Source organism: Orcinus orca, chromosome 1 (assembly GCF_937001465.1).
Source record: "Orcinus orca chromosome 1, mOrcOrc1.1, whole genome shotgun sequence".
Taxonomy (NCBI): domain Eukaryota; kingdom Metazoa; phylum Chordata; class Mammalia; order Artiodactyla; family Delphinidae; genus Orcinus; species Orcinus orca.
The window spans coordinates 33,366,923-33,389,201 of NC_064559.1; the positions used below are offsets into that span (position 1 = coordinate 33,366,923).

Consider the following 22,279-nt stretch of genomic DNA (forward strand, 5'->3'; position numbering starts at 1 on the left):
TTAAATATTTGGTCCCTGGAGTGTGCCCAGTGCCTTTGATTGTATCCGGTTTCCTGTTTCCTTTGAGAGGGAGAATTTCTCTGAAGGAAGTGGTTTATAGTCCTAAAGCCTTACTTCCCTGGTCTTGAGATCCAAGTTTCCAGTTACAACTAGCTGAGATCAATGATAAGGAGGGAGGCAAGGAAGGAGGTCACCAGAGCTGTGGAATATCGCTCCTTCTTACAAGGCAAGAAAGTGGGAAGGGAAGATGGAGGGTTCAGTCCCAGACTATCCAAACTGCCCATTGCAGAAAGATGCAGACATGATCCGGTCCCCTACCCAGCCGCATGCCCAGTGCCTTGGTGACAATAAACAGGGACAGCCAGGCCTGAGGACCCTGCCCTGGTCTCAGCAGTTCACAGGACACTTCAAACAGAGCCTTCAAACAGAGCCATGTTTAGCCTTTTCCAAACCCATCCTGTGGATTCTCTCTCTCTTCTTTTGAGTCAACACATATTTATTAAGCGTCCGGTCAGTTCTCTCATCCCTCGAGGACGGAGTTCTTTGTGATAACTACATTCAATTTTTCCTGCTCCAGCTTCACTCCTGAACCATTAGGATCTAACCAGGAACATGGAAATCGCTTAGGCGTTTACAGCTGAGGGCTTTTAATGCCAGGAATTGGTCACACAGGTGATGAAGCATCTAAGAAGTCAAATAGGGGACAGTGAGGTAACTCAGACATTAGCAACAACAGGAAGCTACCCCTAGGCTGAAGGGCAAAGGAAGGAGGTGGTCCTGGAGCCCAGGGGCTACAGGGGGCTAGTGGAAGCTGAAACCATAGGGGGCTTGGCTGGTGGGAGGTAGAGCCAAGGAAGAGATATAACCGCTGCCTGAGACCCATCTGTGACAGAGAGAGGGCGGTGGAAATATCCTTCCACCTCCTTCCTCCAGCACTCCAATGCCTTCCATGAACCCAGCGACCCAGGAGCTTGGGAAATGCAGCCTGCAGGGGTCAGCTGCCCTCCGCCGTGACTCAGAGCAGGGCAGGAAAAGGAGGGGAAGCTGAGGACATACAGCTTCAGGACCAGCCACTCCAGTCTTGTTTGTACAGTGACGGAGCAGCTTCTCTGAGCACCTTCCCCCGTTGGTCAGTTCTTGGTCCACCAAGGAGAGTTTTTGCGGATCTCTGTGCCGCCTGCCCCCCTTCTCTTTTCTCTGTCAAATGCATCTTTCCTGCCTAGGTCCCCTGGTGTGTTCACCACCTGATGGCATTCTGAGCTTTTCCTGTTCTGAGGAGGCTTATTGTTCACGTTCTCAGAGTCAGCTTAAAAGTCAGTCCCCAGTGGTGTCCAGGAAGAGCCCTCCTGTGAGGCTGTAGGCAGACAGAGGACACCCCTCTGTGCAGTCAGGCCTCCGACTGGATTTGATCCCACCTATGAAAGGGGCCTCTTCATGAAGCAAAGGACCAATGGGGAGCTCAGGCAGGCTCATGGCTCCTGCTGGGGCTTAGCTTGAGTTGGAAATGCTGCTCCTCTGGAAGACTCTGGGGAGGCTAGTTCTGGCCCGGGGTAGCCTCTGCTGGTCTCACCATATGCAGGTACAGAGCTGGGGCTCAGGGCTGCCATAGATGTGCTGGAGGCTGGCTGGTGGCCTGGTGGCACTCACTCATACCTCTCATAAGGGGCCCTCATCAGAGCAACCTTATGTCACAGGACTTAAGCAGGGGACCAGTAGTTATCTGACTTAGCAGCAGATCCCCACAGCTTCTAGCCCAGTGGGTAATGAACAGGGGAAAGATTTTTTTCATCCAGGGCACTGTAATTGCTTCTGAGACTTCAGCTATGCCTTTCTAATCTGACTGTCTCTAATTGAGCACCTACCATTTAATCCTTATCTGTGGTTCCCTGACGTACTCACATGGTAGGTCCTCAATTAATCATGAATGATCGAATAATTTTCTTTATCATTTATTTATTTATCATTGAATAAAATGTATTTGTCATTGAATAAATCATAAATGATTGAATAAATGGATATATGGACTCATGTATCCATTTTTACGTCTATTTACTCATTCATTCAACAAATAATTATTGAGTACTTTTCTAGGTACTGGGAACACAGTTGGTGAACTTGCAAAATGAATCTCTGTCCTAATGGGGTTACATTCCACTGGAGAGAAACAGATAATAAATTCCTAAACACCTATATATTTATATCTATATCTAAACGAGAGAGGAAGCAGTTGTGGGGGGGGGTAGATGAATGGATTCAGAGAGTCAAGAAGTGATAAGCTCTATCAAGAGAATTAAAAACAGCAGAAGGCTATGGAGTGAAGGGCTCCTTTTGCAGGGTGGCCAGGGAATCTCCTCTGAGGAGGTGACATCTAAGCTGAGATCTGGATGTGGGGGAAGGAGCCTCCCCAGCCCTCTCAGGGAGGTGAGCAGGAAGTGCAAAGGCCCCAGGTGGGAGGTGCACACAAAGAAGTGTCCGGCAGTGTGGTCTGGACTTCCTGAGTGAGTGCAACAGGACTGGGAGTAGGGGAAGGGCCCCTGGCCAGGGAGGGGTCAGGGTCAGGGAATGGCCCCACTCTCCCTTCAGTGGTCGGGATCAAAACATGAGAGTCATCCTGATGGTGCATTCTCTCACCTGGACATCCAAACTCAGCAACAGGTCCTGTTGGCTCTGTTCCCAAACACATCTGACAGCCAGGCACTCCTCCCCACTCCCCACTGCCACCCACGAGAGCTCACCACCTCGCCTCTTACCTGGATGGCTGAAATACGCTCTCCCCACGGTGTTCTTGCTTCCCCTGCTGCACACAACACACTCTCCACACAGCAGCCCGAAGTATCTTTTAAAAACAGAAATTGGAGATTACTCCTTTGCTTACAATGGCTTTCCCTGCACAAGAATAAAACCTTGGAACCTTTCGTGTGACCTGCCCAGCCCAGGTGGCCCCGCCCTGGCCCTTGCCTTCACTCTCCGGAAGCCCCGACTAGCTGCTCTGCTCCCTGAGCCACTCGGGCCTCAGGACTTTGCCTGCTGGTACCTCATGCCTGGCTGTCCTAGGTGATCATGTCCCTCTCTGCTCAGTGTCTCCTCCCCAGAGAGGCTGTCCTGAGCACGTACACAACCTAAGCCAGTGGCACTCCATGCCCAGCCACTCGCTCTCAGGGTGTCCTATTTATTTCACTTGGTAGGTCTCAAACAATCTGTTTATTGGTTTATCCCCTGCCTCTAGAATGTTACTTTCCTGAAAGCCTGTTCTCTTCGATATTCCTGAACCCGGCACTTGTAACCGGGCACCTAAGAGCCCTCCGTGAATATCTGTTTAATGAATGAAAAGGGAGGGTGCCTCAGCTGCCTACTTGCCCCAGCACTGACGACTAAACAGCTGAGCAGATCATGAACAGACCAGTCTGAGGGCTACAAAGAGGTTGGACTTGGAGGGAGGAGGGAGGCTCCCAGGCAGGCCTGCTGCCATCTTCAGAGCTGCCCAGTCCAGGCGGTTACCTGAAGCAGGGGAGGTCCACCATGACTCCCTTCTTCTGTACTGGACCTCCACCCTCTGAGCCCCCTTGTCCTCCATCTTCCCAAAGTGGCAGAGCTGGCGTCCTTCATGGGCTTTGGACTAGGACAAATCTCAGTCTTAGAAATTCCATCTCTACCTCTTACTCACTGAGTGACCTTGGACATGTTTCATAATCTGAATCTCAGTTACTGCGATTAGAAAATGAGAATAATAATCATAATAATGCCTAAGTCACAGGGCTGTCTATAAAGTTGGTGCCAGCACATGGAAAGCACCAATAAATGTTAGCTTCTATCAGCATTGTTATTATTGCTGTCAATCAGTTAACTATTATTTTTGAGCATCCCCCCTCCCTTAGCCTCCAGGACCTCCTCCCCTCCTTTGGCAGCCCTGCCAAGGTGTCCAGGGAAGTAGCAAAGGCTTCCTCTGCCTTGCCCTATTTGGGTACAGGATTTGTAGCCCTCCTTCCCTAACTTTGACCTCTAAACCACACTTACTTATTCTTGCAGCAGCTATATTATGAAAAACTTGTCTGTTCAGCTAGGCCAGCTCTTGGCAACAGGAGACTCGTCGACCTCTTTCCTTAAGCTCTCCCTTTTCCTCTTGGAGTCTCTGCCACCCCAACTACTCTAGGTACCCAGTTTTTTCATTTTTCTCATCATCAATAAGAAGATACTGACAAATAAAGTAATTCATACTACAGAGTCAGCGTTATCTTGGCTTTAAAAATAACACACAGAGAGGGCGATTCTTAACCCAAAGGAACATCTCACCAATGGGGGAATTTTAGGCACTGTGTGGGAGCTACAGGAGCGGGCAGGGCTCTCCCTGGTTTCTTCAACAACGTCTTTAAGGAGCTGCCTGCCCTGCTTGCCTGTGGACAGGGCTCCACTTGGTGTTCCAGTGCCTCCATTCTGTTGTTTCCCCTTTGTCTGTCTGAGACTGCACACTCCTGAGGACAGCCATCTCTCTGGCTAGCTCTCACAGGGCTGTCTATAAAGTTGGGGGTTATGAGGCCTTGGACCATGACTTGGTGGGACAAGTGTTTGTGGCACATTCAGCACGCCCCACCCCATGTGCACTCTAGGACTTGCAGCCTCTGCTTCTCTTTCCCACGTGTAGGGAGAGGTAAGTTTTTCTCCCAGCTCTGAGAGGCAGCCCTTCCTGTGAGAGCCAGCCCTACCTCAGCCAAGGTCCTGGGTCCAGCCCTTTCCCACCATGGAGAAAATAGCAAGAAAAACAGATGAGAACTGATACCCTAAGCTGCAGGGTCTGCTGGGACCTGGCCCGGAGGAGCCCTAGGAAAGCTTTAACCCCCGGGGCTCCAGGCAGTTGGGAAGGGTGAGGGGAAGAGAAAAGGTGGTACCTCTCTAGCCAAAAGTTACCTCCTCCTCTGTCACCTGGGACACTGTCAGAATTCACCTCCTCTCTTGGTGGGTCATCACTGCCCAAATGTGGGTCCTGGGCGAGATACCCCCTCCCCTAGTCCTCAGGCTGGACGGCAATACCAGAGGTCACTTTGTCTACCCCCCTTTCTCTGGGTGGTACCACCTTTGAATAGGGTCTAGACATTCCCATTTTAAAGCTTGTAGGAAAGGGATGTTCCCAATCTGCCAGTCATCCACATCTAAACAACCCACAGTCAGCCTGGTGCCCTGAGGAGAGCTGGTCTTGGAGTCAGGAGATGTGGGCAAGTCGTTGCCCATTTCTGGACCTCGAGTTCCTAATCTGTAAAATGGGGATTCCATTTTGCGCTGTACTCACCTCACAGGGTGGTTACGGGGATTACCTGGGACATGAACGTAAAAGGACTTTGTAAATGATCAATATGACGTAAATCATAGCTGTGATGGGCTGTGATAGGGGGTACTTGGCCTACATCCTTCCTTCCGCAGCTGCCGCTCCATTGGGCTCTGCGGCGGCTCACCACAGGGACCTGCACCCTGCCTGTGACAGCTGTGGCAGAGTACCTTAGCCTTTTTTTTTTTAATTTTTATTTATTTATTTTTATTTTTGTTTTTACATCTTTATTGGACTATAATTGCTTTACAATGGTGTGTTAGTTTCTGCTTTATAACAAAGTGAATCAATTATACATATACATATGTTCCCATATCTCTTCCCTCTTGCGTCTCCCTCCCTCCCACCCTCCCTATCCCACCCCTCTAGCTGGTCTCAAAGCACCGAGCTGATCTCCCTGTGCTATGCGGCTGCTTCCCACTAGCCATCTACCTTACGTTTGGTAGTGTCTATATGTCCATGCCACTCTCTCGCTTTGTCACAGCTTACCCTTCCCCCTCCCCATATCTTTTGATAGAATGACCTGCGCTCCTTTCGTCTCACCCCATGGACTTGCCCAGAGCTTCTTTCACTATAGGACATGTGGGAAGCACTTTAAGCTCATCAGAAACAAACCTTGAGCCAGATGTTTACAGAGCCATTATGCTGTGTTTGCTGAGCATCTAGAGATAGCAGGGTTTCTCCGGTGCGTGTGTTTTCAGGGGCTTGGAGGGTTAGGAGCTCAGGCACAGGAATGTTGGTGGCGTGCTTACAGGGCATTTCCCATATGTTAGCTCATCTGAAGTGGGTCCCACAGTCTCACTTTACAGGGGAAGAACTGACCTAGTAAGTTGCAGACCTGGGGCCCAGATATGGATCTCTCTGACTCCAAAGTATGCACCAGGCTGGCTTTCCTGCTGGGGATTCAAGAGGTGGAAATAGGCTTTAGTTACAGCAAGAGAGCAAGGATTAGACCTAAGAAAACTTCAGGAAGGCAGAAGCAAACTGGCCAGATTTCAAGGCCCCTTGGAGCTTTGGGGACACAAGGACCCTATGATTACAGAGTAGGGGATGGGGCACCACACTGAAGGTGTTGGAGTCATCTAGGGGCCTCAGTCTCCCCACTGGAATGATGAGATTAGAAATGAGGTTGCTTATCTAGTGCTTGCTTTCTACATGGAGTGGGGGTGGGGTCCAATTTCTCCCATCCCTCACATCGTTCCCCTTCCCACTCCTGTAAAGCCTTCAAGGAGCAGTGGGCTTTGGTCCAGGGTGAGAGGGACCTGAAGAATCATTGCTGTGAAGGAGAATGCCGCAGATTCCACAGGCACGGGACAGAAGAAAACGGAGTCAGAGGGAGGCCTCCACCTCCACACCTGTGGGTCTCAGTAGCTGTTCACATGCTCAAGAGGGGACTCCCTCCATCCCAGAAGCTACATTGGAAAATAACAACTGGGCAAGCTGCCGGGCTGAGCCAGCTCCTCAGCACAGAGCTGGGCGGGCCCCAGCCCTTGGCGCTAGCTCCAAGGCCAGTGCGTGGGCAGAGGACATGCTGGCTGCTGGCTGGATTGGTTTAAAGGGAAGTGGGGAGCCCCCCCTCGGAGGGGCATCCCCTCAACCCTGGGGGCAGGGGTGGGGGAAGAGTCACGGCCCATGGGCAGCCTCATCCATTTTCTGTGTCATCCAAATGTTTTCATCATCTGTGTATGTCATGGCATGAAAAAGCTTGGTAGCTCTGCCCCTTGACATCGTCCTGCTTATTTCCTTCAAAGGACATATCACAACCTCTAGCTGTCTTGTTTATTTATTTCCTTACTTTTGTGTTATCTATTTCTTCACCCAAAATGTGAGCTGCATAGAGGTAGGGATTCTTTATCTTACTCCTAGCACAGAGACCAATGGCACAGAAATCACGCAAAAATGAATGAAGACACCCATGCATGCATGCATAAGTGGGAGTCCCTTGCGTGCAGTCCTCAGTGAACATCAGTTTTCTTTCCTGAGAATAATTCCCAATTAGCTTGGGGGTGGAGAGCTGGTTCTTGAGATCAGCCCTTCAGGAGATAAGTACTGTACATGACTGAAAGGGGAGGCGAGGTAAGGATGGAGGTGGGAGATGGGGGCACTGGCAGAGATGGGACGCAGCCGAAAGGAGGGGGTGTGGGAAGGCTTTTTATGATAGTGTGTCAGCTGGCCCAAGGGGAGGGGTGGTTTGTCAATCACCTTGTCGTTGTGGTCAGTTAGGAAGCACAGGACAGCGCTGCCACCCTCCATGTTGTCTCGGGCAGAACACGTGGCTACTCTGAACCTCAGTTTTCTCAGCTGTCAAATGGGCATTCATTCTGCTGGTGCTTTTCTACCCCATGGGAACTGTCATGAAGCAATGATAAGGTCACCAGTGGGGGTGTGCCAAGCACATGTGAGCAATTTTTACTTTGGTAATTTTAGTGAAACTCCTAAAGGAATTCATTTGTTATTTTCTTCTCTGTTTTTTCCCACCCTCAGCAGTAGACATGAACCAGTGCATCGCAAGTTCTGGCCTAAATTTTAGATCCCAAAGACTTGACCCTCTAGCCAAAGACATGCACCTCCCCACTCACTGGGCCCTGGCTGGGCCCTGAATCAGTTATAGAGACCCCCGGGGCCGGGTGAACTGAGGAGGGGGCCTCACACTCTGCCCTCCTCTCCCCCAGGTACAAGACAGTGGTGACTCCCCGAAGGGCTGTGGTGGCCATCGTTGGCTGCTGGATTCTCTCCTTTGTGGTGGGCTTGACACCTATGTTCGGCTGGAACAACCTGAGTGCGGTGGAGCGGGCCTGGGTGGCCAATGGCAGTGTAGGTGAGCCCGTGATCAAGTGTCAGTTTGAGAAGGTGATCAGCATGGAGTACATGGTCTACTTCAACTTCTTTGTCTGGGTGCTGCCCCCACTGCTGCTCATGGTCTTCATCTACCTGGAGGTCTTCTACCTGATCCGCAAGCAGCTCAACAGGAAGGTGTCGGCATCCTCCGGCGACCCGCAGAAGTACTATGGGAAGGAGCTGAAGATCGCCAAGTCGCTGGCCCTCATCCTCTTCCTCTTTGCTCTCAGCTGGCTGCCCCTACACATCCTTAACTGCATCACCCTCTTCTGCCCTTCCTGCCATAAGCCGAGGCTCCTCATGTACATCGCCATCTTCCTCACACATGGTAACTCGGCCATGAATCCCATCGTCTATGCCTTCCGCATCCAGAAGTTTCGGGTTACCTTCCTTAAGATTTGGAACGACCACTTCCGCTGCCAACCTGCACCCCCCATCGATGAGGATCCTCCAGAAGAGAGGCCCGATGACTAGACTCCACCTCCTGCCCCCAGCTGCGCACATCTGGGGCATCTCAGCCCAGTACTCACCTCCCTGCTGTCCTGCTCGTCTCCCTTGTCTCCCTGACTCTTCCCTACTGGCCTTTGGGCTGTGAGTGCCCTGCACCTCGAGGTCCTGGAGGAGTTTTGGGAGGGCAGTCCATGGGGAAAGAACGAGGTAACCTGAGGGGACGAGGAAAGTGGGGGCAGCACCCTAACCCTAACCCTAACCCTCCCCACCTGCCTGACCAACCCACAGGCAGCCCAGCACATCAGGCTGAGTGGGGCTTGGGGACACTGAGACTGCCATGGGGCCATGTGGGCCAGGAGGGCAAGCTCAGCTCCCGTGGCGGGAAGGGAGGGGAGTCTGCTTGTCTTAGGTGGTAGTGGTGCAGCCCTGGGACCAAGTGTAAGGAGAGGAGAATATCCCCGCCAAGATGGAGGGAAGGGGAGAAACTAGATGTCCTGGCCTTGTTTTCTCTCCTGTTCTGTAGCAGAAGGTGGCCAGAGCCACTGACAGGCAGGAAGCAAGGAGCCTCAGTCCCCACCTCCCAGAACCCTGTGTTCCTGGCCATGCTGCATGCCAGGGTGCCTGCTCTCTTTGCCCTGGGGATCCCAGGGTTATACTTGGGAGAGGCCGAAAGAACGAGTCCAGAAATAATTTCCAGTATTTGCTTTATTCTCCACTAGCCCTTGGACCTGAGTGGGGGCTCCGAGCTCTCTGGAGCTAATGTGGAATGGTAGGTGTGGGCCTCAAACAGCCACTGGGAGACAGTGTTGAGCCCTCATTCTTGCCTTGAGCCTCCCAAGTAGGAGACTTGGAGTGTAACTGCCTGTCCTCTGGGCCACCAGCTCTCGGTGATGGGCATGTGCCCTCCTAGGTGACACCCATCTCTGTTGCTTCTGAGCCAGATGGAGAGGAGAACCCCAGACATGCCAGCTCTTGGGAGCATTCTGCCTGCCTGGGGAGCGGATGAAGAAGGGAAAGTGGGCTGCTGTGGTCATGCTGGGATGAAGTGTGACAGGGTGGTCAGGCCAGAGGAGACTACCCTCCTGGGTGTATGGGCAGGAAGGTCTTACCAGAATTTAGGTACCCTCAGTACCCCTGACACTTAGCACAGTGTTCATGGGCTTTGAGGCTCTGTTGCAGAGTCTAGGCCTTTAGCCTAAACCCTTGGGGAAGGGTCTACTCCTGGCCAAGCCCAAAGCTCCTTATACAGAAGAATGAGGGGCCAGGTTCTAAGTGTGAATAGCAACTCCAGACATGATTCCAGGCCCTCCCCTCTCTCAGAGGTGGGATATCCCCTGGCTCCCAGGGCGGGCCACTTGACTAATAAAAGACTGTGAACCCTCATGGAGAACGTACCCCACCACCGTCTGAGGGCAACAAACAACCTCAACAGAGAAAAAGCAATGGTGGGGGATAGGGAGAGGTGAAGAGAGGGGGCACTGGGAGGCATTTGGAGCAAGGAGGGTTCCAAAGAAGGGTGTGTCTGTTCCTATAGTTATCCTCTTAGGGTAGCAAACGCTGCATGTGAAATGAGATCCTAAAAAATCTCATATCTGGAAAAGCCCCATGACACCGCGAGCCCCCTCCCACGGGCACCTTCCTCATGGTGTCAGAGGTGGAGACCCCCTCATGGTGACACATTCAACAGCCCCCTCGTGGTGACGCAGTGCCGCCCCCATCGTGATGATGCTCATTGTCACAGAGGCCCCTGCACTGTATCACCACACACCTTTATTCAAGTGCTTCTCGCCCAGTGTACAGCTCCCTGCAGGAGCGCTCCAGTCTCTGCACTTTCCAGGGCCCCTTGTATCCAGGAAGCCTGGCCTGGGGCCTGCTAGGCAGGTACCAAGGAGCAAAGCCATCAGTCATCACTATGGAGATGGGGACCTCTGGCCTCCGTGGAGCTTGATTCTGGGCCTGGCTGCCCTGAACCCTCAGGCCTGCAGCACCTAGCAGAGAACATGTTTTATGAGCCCCTGCTGTTAGGCAGAGCTGGGCTATACGTGCCCTGCTGAAGGGGTGATATGGGGAGGGCGAAGCAGTACCCCTCTTCCTTTCCCAGGCCTCCTTCCCCTTAGGCCCTTGGGCCCAAAGCCCAGGTCTCAGCTCTGCCCACTGCAGCTCCAGGATACATCCTCACTAGTCCAGGGCCTCAGAACCACCTGGGGAGGGCAGTCAGGGCAAGGATGTTGCCCCTACTTCTCTGACTGAGGAAACAGGTCCAAGGGAAGGCCCTGGCCTAAGGTCTTTCAGAGCCAGGACTAGATCCTGTCCTCTGACCATCCACTGAATCCCTTCCACTGAATGCCCATCCCTTCCAGGCCTCGCCAGCAGCACCCTGCCCTGCAGCGTCTGTGGAGCACCCCCAGGACTGTGCGTGTTCGTTGCCTGTGACTGCAGATTTGTACTCAGAGCTGGATGCCCCCTTCCCTTCTCACTCCCACCCCTGCTCCTGGCCTCCACCCCCAGAGGCAGCGGAGGGAGTGCATGCAGCCACTTACCTTCCTGCTCATCACAGCCTCCACCAGTGGCTCTTCAGTGTGTGGCTGAGGCTGGGAGAGATCTGAAGGTTAGAGCTCAGGGAGGGGGTGGGTGTCTGCTGGGGACCCGAGTGGGGGGTGAGGGGGGGTGAGTGAGTCTCATGCCCTCACCCCAGTGATCCATCTGTCTACGAGGCAGACTCTACCACCTCCTTTACCCACATTAAGCCATCCTCCCTCTTAGAAAGTCCTTCTGACAGCCTGACCTCGATTTTCACTACCCCTGTCTTGCCTTGATTTTCAGCGCTCAGCCTCGTCTAGTCCAGCAGGAGAAGAGGTGGCTTCTCCTGGTCTCCCATCCATTGGAGGGTTCCTAAGGAGTGACCCCTCTCAAGTCCTCACCTTTGACCTCCAGCCGGCAGTCCACAGATGCCTCCCCCAGCACATTGATGGCCTTGCAGGTGTAGACCCCGGAATCGAAGGGGCTGGGTTTCCGGATCTCCAGGGTGCAGACACCTTGCTCAGAGAGGGCGCGGTATTTGGGATCACCCTGGATGTCCATCTTGTTTTTCATCCAGATGATCCTGGGCTGGGGAAGCAAGGTCAGAGGAGAGCTGGGAAGTTTGTGGGCCAGGACGAGGCTCTCGAAGGCCATCCTCCACTTAGGGAAAGATGCCTGGGAAGATTCTTCAACCCCGGTGCCCCTGCCCAAGGCACAGCAGGGCCCTGCCCCTCACCTTGGGTGACGCTCGGACACTGCAGAAGAGCTGCGTGCTGTAGCCAGGGGTGGAGGTGTGGTCAGCCAGGGGCTGGGTGAACGAGGGGGCTTCTGAGAAGTCTCGCTCAACAAAACTTTTAGGTTTGGCAACAATATCTGGTTTGGAGGGAGAAAGTAGGGTGAATTTGAGGTTACAGGAGGAGACCTCTTAAGACTGACTTCATCCATTTTCTTAAAATCACTACAGCTTACACTTCGGTATGCCATTTAATCTACACAGCATTCCTTTGCAAGGATAAATTTGTCATCCCCAGTTGACAGATGGAAAACTAAGACCCTCCATAGATGAGGGACTTGCCCAATATCACGTAGTGAGTTTGCGGCTTACGCGATGGAAGGTCACATGATGACTATGGCTCTCTGAGCAGAGAGCTGGTGGTCTGGAGGAAAATTAAGGGCGGGAGACAATCCATTTCACCCCTGCCTCCTCATCTGGAGCCCCATGGCAGGACCCTAGGCTCCTGGGGTCTTTGGGAAGCCAGGCACAGCCAACATGCCGGAGCTTAGAGGCAGAACGTCTCAAAGAGGCAGAGGAAAGCCGGAACGACAGCTGGGTGAGTCACAGAGGGGAGGAGAGAGGGGAGTGGGCAGCAAAACCAAACAGATGAGATGATCCTGGCTGAGGGTGGAGACTAAAAACCCAGGGATTCTACATTTCATTTCTGTTTGTCTTTGGAGACTTGACTGGCTTTCTTCTTTTAAATGAAAATTTCTTCCTAATTCTGTGCAGTCCAGGCTAATGTGTGCTTTCTGCAGCCCGCACAGACTGTACGGGGGAGGGCCTTGGAGCACACAGCGGGACAGGGAGAAAGGGCTTGGAATTTCACATTTGACGCAAGAGGGCCATGTGCCTGTATAGAGACAGTAAATACCCATATCTCTCTTGTCCATCTATGTGGTGTTATATTAGGGTCGGGAGTTTGCTTTTAGCAAACTCACGAGTCTACCTATCCACACACATTGCCCTTCACAGTAGCTCCCTTGGGACACTGCACAGGCGACCCAATGACTGCTGTGATGTTGGCAGCCATACAGCATCTTTAGAATAAGTGCACAGCCTCCCAAGGGGTGCTCCTCATTTGCATGGGTTTGCTCTGATGTGTTTGTTACAATCAATCAACCATGTCCATTTCTTTACAGTCACACGGTGTGAATGTGTGTGTGGGGGTAGCTGTGGAGTGGGTGTGGAGAGGGCAGCAAAAGCTCTGGCAAGTGGGCACCCATGAGAAGCACACAGGGAGGGGTGCTGACACACCAAGGAAACGTCAGAGACAGGGAGAAGGGTCAGCATGGCAAGGCCTAGCTTGGTTTCCGGGCTTGGACCCAGACCCACCTGTCTTCTGGATGTGGGCGAGCTCCTTGGTGATGGCCGCCGAGGCACTGAGTCCACACCGGTTTTCCGAGAAGACTCGGAAGGAGTAAGAGTTACCCACGATGAGGTCTGAGATAGTGCAGGTGGTCGGGTGGTAGCGCTCCAGCACTGTGAACCATTGCTGCAAGGACCCTGGGCCTGTCATCCTCACCTCCCCCCTGCCCTACCCCTCCCTGCTCCCCCTGTGGCCTCTGCCTCAGAGGGGCTTGTTCCACGCCCCAGCCCTGGGAGGCTGAAACATCCAGCTTTGGGTCTGAGGGACTTTAAATTGGGAGAAGGAACCCCTGGGAGAATGTGACCTTGCTGGGGTCTTCAGAGAATTCTAGAACTTTACTGGTCAAAGTGTGGCCCGAGGTCCTGCAAAGTAAGAATCACCTGAGAACTTCATAGAAGTTCAGGATCTCAGTCCCCACCCCAGACCCACTGACTTAAGATCTGCATTTTAGCAAGATTCCCAGGTGATTCATATGCACATTACATTTCCTGAAGCACTGCTCTAGAGCTTGAAGGGCCTCCGAGAGCCACCCTTGCAGTCTTCAGGAGGAAACTGAAACCCAGAGATGAAAGAGATTTGCCAAGAGCCACACAGGGAGTCAGGTTAGTGGTAGGCAGACCAGAGCTCTTCAGTCCGTGGACTCTTAGTGGACAGGCCTTCCCAGACACCTAGGCCACTTCTTCCCCCACAAACCCAGCCCCAGTCAGACCTTCCTCCTCCCCTTACTCTGCTCCAGCGGGCCTCACCCCTGTCTTTTTGTCTGCCTTCTGCACTGTGTAGCCCAGGATCTCTGTGTTGCCTGTGTCCTGGGGTGGTGTCCACTCGAGGGCAGCGTTGCAGCCCCAGACATCCAGTAGCCTGATGCTGCTGGGGCATCCAGGTTTATCTGTAGGACCAGAGTGTGAGAGAGAGTGACGGGGAGGGCTGGGTTTGCTACAAAATCCCCCCACCCAAGATCTGGCTCTTATCACTCTCTCTTGGCCTGACCCCATTGGCCATCAGTTCTGGGGCAGGAGGTGAGGTCTCTGGGTCCCCAGCAAGTCAGCCCTGCCTCCCCTGGCCCCATACCGATCACCAGGATGTCGATGGCTGCCTTGGCCTCCAGGCCTTCCAGCTGTACCGTGAGCTCATAGCAGCCTGAGTCGGAGCGCTGGGCTGAGCGGATGAAGAGGATGGAGTCCTGGTCCCCGGTGCGCACATTCACCCGCTGGCTGTCCAGGGCGTGACCGTTGTGGGTCCACGAGGCCTGAGGCTTGGGATTCCCCTGGGAGGGAGGAGCCCTCAAGGTGAGCGCAGAAGGCGCCAGCACCCCACACCCACTCAGCTCCAGGGCTCCCTGTGCCAGGGGAGCTGGCCCCATTGGCCCTTCTGAGCAGGGGCAGCAGAGGCTAGAGCCACAGGTGCTGCCTAGAGCCTCATTCTCTGGATGTCCCGCCAGCCCCTGGGCCACCTGTCCTGTTCACCGGCTGGACAATCACAACTGAGTCACGTATACAACAGAGGGAGGATGAGGCCATCTTGGTGGGTGGGTTTCAGGCAGACCTCCACGGGGATCCTGACATTTCCTGGGCTCCTCTAATACACCTCACGCGGGGGCCCTTATTTCACCCAAGCTCTTATCCTGGGCAGGAGGCATACTCACCTGGAAGGGGATTTGCAGGTTAATCATCTCTCCCACCTGACGGACATAGGTCTGACGAAGGTAGCGGGGAACGCGGATCTTGGGGGCCTCTGCATTAAAGCGAGAGGCGAGGCTTAGCACAGCACGGGGCTGCTGATCGGAGGCTTCTGTGGCAGGGGCAGGGGACAACTGGAGAAGGCTGCTGGCTGGGCAGGAGGTCTGAGTGTGCTCTGAGGCTGCCTCCCTGTGGACAGGGCAAAGCTCACTCCCCAGATCCAGGGACCCAAATCCTCTGAGGCCCTTGGGGACTTGCGAGCCAGGAGGTTCCAGGAGGGCAGGGCCTCCACGGTGTGAACTGGTAGGCATCCGGGGCACTCCCTAGGTGCCCTGACCCTGCCAGGCTGGGATTTGCCCTGCAGCTCTGGTATTCCTGGGCTCCAGATGGGCCCCAGCTGGCTCCCTGGCTCCCCCTGGTGGGCAGCGTGTGCTGCGCCTGTGGGCCTGCATTCCCTGGAAGGGTGGCGACACTGTCTTCCCAGTCCCTCTGCCCTTCTGCTGTGAACAGCTCAGGCCTTCAGAGAAGCCCCTGTGAGACCCATTTGCCCACTGCTCTGTCTCCAAGCCATATGGGAGGACTGGGATCTTTCCCTTTTTAAATGAAGCCAGAGCAGACCTACCCCCTTCCTTCTCTCTTACTCCTGCCACTACCTTTCAGTCTGCGGTGGGGGAGTCCTTCCAGACACTTTACTTCAGCCCCATGCTACGGTAGAGAACCACCTTCCTATCACCTAATCAGGTGCAACTGCTGAAACTGTCGGGCATTCCAAGGGAAGCTGCAACAGCCCCTGCCACTCTCCCCCTGCGCGGGAGCAGGGGTGGTGGTAGCTGAGGCTCCTCGGTGGCAAACAGGTGGCAGCAGTTGGTCAGTGGCATGCAGGGCAGAGAGGGAGGAGACAGAAGGAACACGGTGTCTCTGAGGATTAGCTGTGCAGGCACTTGGCCCTGGGAGCATCAGGCGTGGAATGTTCCAGGGGCAGCTGCAGGGGGCCAGGAATGCTTGGCAGCTCCAGGTGGCTGAGGAGGGACAGCTGAGCAGCTGAGGACTCTGGACAGGGTCCCCACCCTGCCCTGCCCATGACGGGGGCCTGGCTGGCTGCTCCCTGTTTATTCACAGCCTTCTCCCCTCTTCTCTCCAGGAAATCCCCTTCTCTCCTGCCAGAGGAATTTTAATGGAGTAGAGGGCGCTGAGTCTAGCGGACTCCTCCAGTGTTCGGCCTTGAAGTAGAGGACCCTGGCCCCTGCAGGCTCTCAGAGTCTGAGATCCCTGGGCCCTCAGAAAAGGTCCAGGATGCCCACCAACCCCACTCCCCAACAAGGAGGGCTTCCTGGCACTCCCAGGTTAGAATCGGTGAGTCCATATTAAGCTGCCAGGTGGCACCATGTCTCACCAAGACTCAAAGGAGGGGAAAGGCCTCTGGTTTTGAAAACCACCAGAAAAAGAGTCCCTGCTGCCTGGTAAGACATGAACTGGCCTGTGTGGGAGTCAGGTTCTGGGACTGCCACTAATAGGCTAGGTGACCTCAAGGGAGTCCTGGGTGCCTTTGGACCTGCTTGGCTTGGATGGACAAGCCGTGCCAGTCTACAGTTCTACACTCCCAACCCCCTGGTGCCCACATCTCTCAGGCCTTAGAGTTGAAAAGTATTTCCTTGAATCCAAACTTGACCTCCTTCTGTGGCCATGAAACCCCCTCTGTCTGGAGGCCTTGCCCAGAATTATGGGGTCAAGATGAGGAGGGGGGAACAAGGAGAAAGGTGGAAAATGCCTCAGGCCACCTGCTGGCTATGTCTCTTGTCACCCTGGGGCTCTGGGCTGTCCCCAGAAACCTTGGATCAGACCAAGTGACTCACTGCCATTAACAGACTGAAACCTGATCGGTCCTGGGAGGGCTTGAGGCTAATGCACCCTACAAATAGAAATCTTAGCAAGGGGACAGCAGCTGGCCTCCCAGGTTCCCAGGGCAGCACTGGCCTCTGGGGATGGAGAAACCTTCACCGGCCTATTGTAGGGCGTTAATCTTCTTCCCACTAGGGACGTGGTGCAGCAAGAGGCAAGCAAAGACTCCTATCTGGAACCCAGGCCATATGAAATGAGCAGAAAATGAGCTTCCATTGCCGCTGAAGGAATTAAGATTAGGTAGGAAGAATGAAATGACTCTAAGCATTGGGACTCTGAGGCAGGTGACCTGGGGAGCTTGAGCTCTCACTTCTGGAGGTCAGGAAGCTTGGGGGCTGGGCCATTCAGGGAAATGGCCTCTTTGACCTCTAGAGGCCCCTTGCTGCTGAGGAACCTGGGACTTTCTTAAGGCAGAATGGCGATAGCAGGTGGCTTGTGCACGTGAGTGTGGGATGGGGGGAAATGACTGCCCTGTTCGCTCTACCCATTGGCCTCAGTTTCTCCATCCATTAGATAAGGTGCCTGGGAAGGGCTGGGGAGCAGGATTTACCAATGATCTCTTGGATGTGGACAGGCTGGTCCAGCACAGCTGGTGGGCCAGCCCCTGCAGAGCTCACTGCAGCCACACGTATGAAGAACTTGTCACCTAGAGCCAGGTTCCGCACGGTCTGCTGGGTCACCATCATGGGCCGGGAATTCACAGGCACCCACTCCAAGGCTGAGAGAAATGAAGAGAGTGCAAGGCCCTGGCTCCATGGCTGTGGGCACCCTTCTCAGTGGGGCTTCCCTTCTCGCTGATGATCTGAGGAAGCTGACCTCCCTTTCTGGGACTTATTTTCCCTTTGCTTCCTTGACTTCTTGTTGTCAAATGGCATCAAAGACACCTGACGTTAGAACCCTTGAGTGGTGGCCAGAAATGGGTTTGCCCAGAGCCCAGAGAGGGTTGGGCACATTTGCCAAATCACACAGCAAGGTAGGGGCAAAGGCAGCCACACGTATGAAGAACTTGACTGCCATGGAGGTGGATAACAGGATGCTGGCATGAGGAATTTGGCCAGAGCCGCCCGTCCCCTATTTCTCCTCACTCTCTCTTACAACTTACCCTCCCCCTCAGCTTCTTTTGCTCTCCACCTCCTGCTTGCCCTCCCCAAGCAGGGTCCTCTGAGACTTAGCACCTCCTTCATTCTCACAGAGGAGTGCCCCACTGTCACCTACCCTTTTATCTCTGTTACTCAGAGGCTTCCTGGAGCTGGAGGACAGGGGGCCTCCTAAGGCCGTTTGGACATCCTCCTGCTTTCAGAGGTGCGTTGGTGGAGCAAGAAGCTGTGTGTGAGTGGCCTGAGCGGACTGCTTCCTCTCCCTCTTTCTGTATCTCCCCTTGGACTGACCCAACTGCAGAGTCTGGGGGCTTGTCCCTGCTGCCCTCTAAGCCCACCTCCCCTGGGTGTATGCAGGGCTTAGCCCATAGCTCACCTCCCTCTCGGCGGAGTTCCAGAACATAGCCCTGGAGCCCCAGCTTCCCTAGCCTCTCCGGGGGTTCCCAGCTCACAGTCACCGAGCTGTCACTCACGTCCTCCACAGCCAGCAGCAGCGGGGCACTGGGGACATCTGAGGGAGAAGCAGGGGGAGATAAAGAGGTTCGTAGCCAAAAGCTCTCCCCGCACCACTCTCTGCCAAGGCTGCCTCCCTCCTCCACCTGCCCCGCCTCTTGTCACCTTCACTTGGAGGTGCGGGTTTAGAGGCTGCGGGGGCAGGTGCCTGAGGGGCAGGCTCCTGTGGTTTGGGAGCCTGCTCTTCCCCGGTAGACTTCGGTGCCGCCATTTCTCCAGAGGGCTCTGTGGTGGGCACATTTGCAGACTCAGAGGCAGTCTCCTCCGGACCACAGGCAAGGGCTTCCCGGGTGGCTTTTCCTCTCATTGCAAGGATTGCTGGAGGGTCGGGCTGGAGGGCGCAGGTAGTAGCACTGGAGGGTCTGTGCTTCCAGGGTGCCTGGGACACCCAGGTCCAGGCTTATATAGTCAGGGGGCTGCCCCACCCCCAGGCAAATGATTCCCAGCTGTGGGGTCAGGTCAGGCAGGGGGACTGGGGGGGTGCGTGGGGAGGCGCTGAAGCCAGGAATAGCTCTGGCGGAGGACTGCAAGGGTCCCTTGAGGAGTGCACAACCTCGTCCATCACCCCGACTGGATCTCAGCAGGCAGGGTTCTGGTGCCCAGATGGGAGGAGGGTACAGATCGGTGAGATGGGACATTGCCAGGAGCCTGCGCCAGGGGTCAGGGCAATGGGAACGAGAGCTTCCATCTGGAGAACGAACCCAGATCAGGCTCTGTGTGTTTGGCCTCTGGGGGACCACTTGTGCCCAGGGCTTCTCAGCTTGGGTGCTGGGGTTCCAGACAGCCTGGAAACAGCCTTCTCTTGGGAGCACTCCCAGCTTTGTCCCTAGGGTCCCACACTCCCCTGGTCCTCACATTCCCTGAGGTTGAGGGCCTAGAGAGGGAGGGAATTGGGATGCCCAAGGTGGGCCTGATTGGAGGAAGGTCTTCTAGCAATGGGACCCCAGGAAGGGAGTCTAAGGCCCCTGGTTACCCAGCCTCTCCAATCCCTGCTCTGGACCTCAGTTTCCCCATCTGTTACAGAGAACACTATGACAGTCCCCTAGCCCTTGGGGGTAAAATCAATTCATAAGACAGGTCTGGAAGAGACCTTGGAGGACAGCACTCTGAGACTTGTATTCTTCGAAGCAGGACATCTGCATGCCACGGGGAAATGAGGCAGGTACACCCAAATTCCTAGTCATTGAGTCATTCATCCAAGAAAACAGTAAGATTGGGAATGATTTAATAAGCCTGAAAATAACATGTGTCAGGGAGGAGGGGAAGTAACAAGAACTCTCATTGCTGGTGGGAGTGTAGATGGGAGCAATCTCTTTGGAAAAAGTGAGACAGTATCTAGTCAGATTGAAAATGTGCAAATTCTATGACCCAGCAGTTACACCCCCAGAAAGTCTCACACCTGTGCCCCAGGAGACATGCATGCAAACATTCACAGCAGCATTGTTTGTAACACCAAATCTGGAGAACACAGCTCTCCCTCAGCAGGGGAATGCCTAAATAACTGTGACATGTGTGTGCTCCTCTAAACCAAAAATGGAATATAAAATGAGCAAACTTCAGCTACATGGTTGATCTAACAGACGTAACGGGGAGCAAAGGAGCCAGGCACAGAGAGCGATGAGACACCTTTCATGTTCAATTCAAGCACGGGGAGCACCAGCTCTCTTCTTCAAGGGGTGTCTCTAGCGGGCGAGACCACAAAAGAAGGCAGGGAAGGTCAGGACAGTGCCTGCCTCTGGGCAGAGGGACAGGGAGGTATGTGACTGTGGAGTTTCAGGGGCACTAATGAGGTCTCATTTCCTGTCCTGGGTGGTGGTTACACAGGCTTTCACTGTATAGTAATTCTTTAAATTAAACAAATACATTTTACTCACTCTTTAGCTTGTATGATACATCCCATAATTTAAAAATCAATACACATGTAATTTATTTAGGTCCCTCAGTGGTATGCATGCTCTCCCCCTGCCCCGGGGCTTAGGGGCACAGGAGTGTGGCCACCTCTCACCAGTGGCTGTCCTTGTTGGGGAGAGGCAGTGGAGGGCCAGGGGAGCCTCCAGATCCTGCCCTGCTTGGGTGCCCGTGCCCTCTGCCGGGTGACTCAGTGTCCTGCTGGGCAGTCCTCCAGGACTGGAGACCCGATCTCTATCCCTGGCCTCTGACTCTGCAGCTATAAGTGAATGTGACTAACTCTGCAGGACCCTGAGTCAGCCCTCCAGAGACTGTCTCAGGATGGGGGAAGGGTGGCCAGGGGAGGTAGGGTGGGGGTTGACTTCCCTGGAGGACTCACAGCCCCTGGCTTTTCAAAGACCCCTGTGTGGTAGAGTAGGCAGTGGGCAGGGATGAGGGAATGCTTGGCCCATTGGCCAGCAGTGAAATGCCAGGTACCCCTGAAGCTCTGGCCAAGTTCTCACTCTCTTTTCCTTTAGCTTGGCAGTGACCTTGGGATCAGTTGCATCTGCCCTGCTCCAGCTGGTTCAGATTTCAGGGAGGCCGATAGGTATTTTCTTCCCCACACCTCAAACCAGTGTCACAAATCACTAGGCCAAGTCACAGATAATCCAAACACTAGGGAATCCACAGATAAATTCTCTTTGGTTTTGGAGCATGCAGCTGAACTCTCTTGGGATACAAGGCATGTTTGGGGCTCTGGGAGTTCACAGAAACTGCTGAGAACATCTCTACTTCATAAAGCCTGGAAGGCTGGCTTGTCTGCGCTCATCCCGTTTGACTCATCCCGTCCCATCTGGCCCCCACCTCATGTCCCAGGCTCAGCTGAGGAGTCTTGGTCTCTGCATGGGCTGAGGGCTATGTCCCAAGAGGGGAGAGACAGAGGGCTGGGTTACAGCCCTAGGACATCTGACTGATTTCAGTCCAGCAATGGAAAGGGTTCCTCTAAGGTAATGAGCAACTGGTCACTGAGAGTGTGGGGGGAGGTTGGAAGGCTAGCTCTCAAGCCCTGTAGAGACTCTAGGCCTGGGACGGAGGGAGAGTATGTGAGATAACATAGGTGTCTCCTTCTAGCCCTGAGAGTCCAGGGTCAGGGCTCTCTCTAACCTGACCCTGTGTTGGCTCCTACATCTCCCCGAGGTGAGAGGAGATGAAGGGTTGGTGTTAAAGGGTTTCCTTCCTAGTGCTTGCTAGCCCCTGGAAACAGAAAAGGCTTCTTTCAACAAGGAACTGTATCGAGAAGTCTGGACGACAATGACTTTAAGATCCAGAAGCCCATCAGCCCTCTTGGGTTAAGTCCATGACTGATGGGTCTGGCGATGCTTACCTCTTTGGGGGACTTCTTGGGGCCCGGCAGAGGACAGGGTGGTCTCATTTTCCGCAGCTCAGGACTACCCAGCCTGAGAGAGAGGAATCCAGAAGAGATGGGGGAGGTGAGCCCCGTGGGTCCAGTGGGACCACAAAGATAGACTGAAGCAAGCGCTAGTAACTGGCGGGCCCCAGTGCTTTATTGAGCAGCTGCAGAATCAGGAAAGGGAAGTGGAGTGGGGACCTGATTATGGCCCTGAGTAAAGGTTTCAAGCTGGGCTTTGCAGAGGATATAATTAGCGTGGTCGCTGCTTCTTGTAAGATATTTCACTCTGCAGTGGTACAGCTTGCCAAAAGGGTGTCCTTAGGCATAGAGGCCTGGGGGTAAGGGAGTGGAAGAAATCTCCTTGTGTGGGGCCTGGAGGAGTTGAGCATGCTCCTTAATCAGCAGCTATGTGCTGACCCCGTGTCTTACACTGTGCTGGTCCCACAGCCCCACTCCTACCTGCCTGTCCACCAGAGCTGAGCTCAGATGGCAGAGCTGTGGCCCTCCGCATGGGCCCAAGGAAG

The 22,279-nt window shown here is 54.2% G+C and overlaps 2 protein-coding genes across 7 annotated transcripts in view; one reads left to right on the forward strand and one right to left on the reverse strand.

The window, feature by feature from the left end:
- ADORA1 (adenosine A1 receptor) overlaps window positions 1-12,631 on the forward strand; it is a 36,835-nt gene extending 24,204 nt beyond the window's left edge. For 5 of the 6 annotated variants that reach the window (XM_004282491.3, XM_004282490.3, XM_049709599.1 and 2 more), the window contains 2 exons: window positions 7,990-11,213; window positions 11,429-12,631. In XM_004282491.3, the coding sequence (XP_004282539.1) occupies window positions 7,990-8,629 (640 nt within the window). In that variant the 3' untranslated portion in view covers window positions 8,630-11,213; window positions 11,429-12,631. The remainder of the gene's footprint in view (window positions 1-7,989; window positions 11,214-11,428) is intronic. The other variant, XM_033410621.2, reaches the window with a different exon arrangement.
- Window positions 10,356-18,761, reverse strand: MYBPH (myosin binding protein H). The gene is made up of 11 exons (XM_004282489.3): window positions 18,560-18,761; window positions 18,318-18,452; window positions 17,395-17,562; window positions 14,912-15,000; window positions 14,338-14,533; window positions 14,016-14,155; window positions 13,236-13,395; window positions 11,862-11,998; window positions 11,527-11,713; window positions 11,146-11,196; window positions 10,356-10,593 (listed from the first exon to the last, which is right to left on the reverse strand). Exons 1-10 carry the CDS (start codon window positions 18,759-18,761, stop codon window positions 11,180-11,182), a joined length of 1,431 nt encoding a protein of 476 aa, XP_004282537.1. The 3' UTR covers window positions 10,356-10,593; window positions 11,146-11,179.
- Window positions 18,762-22,279: the final 3,518 nt, after the last annotated feature.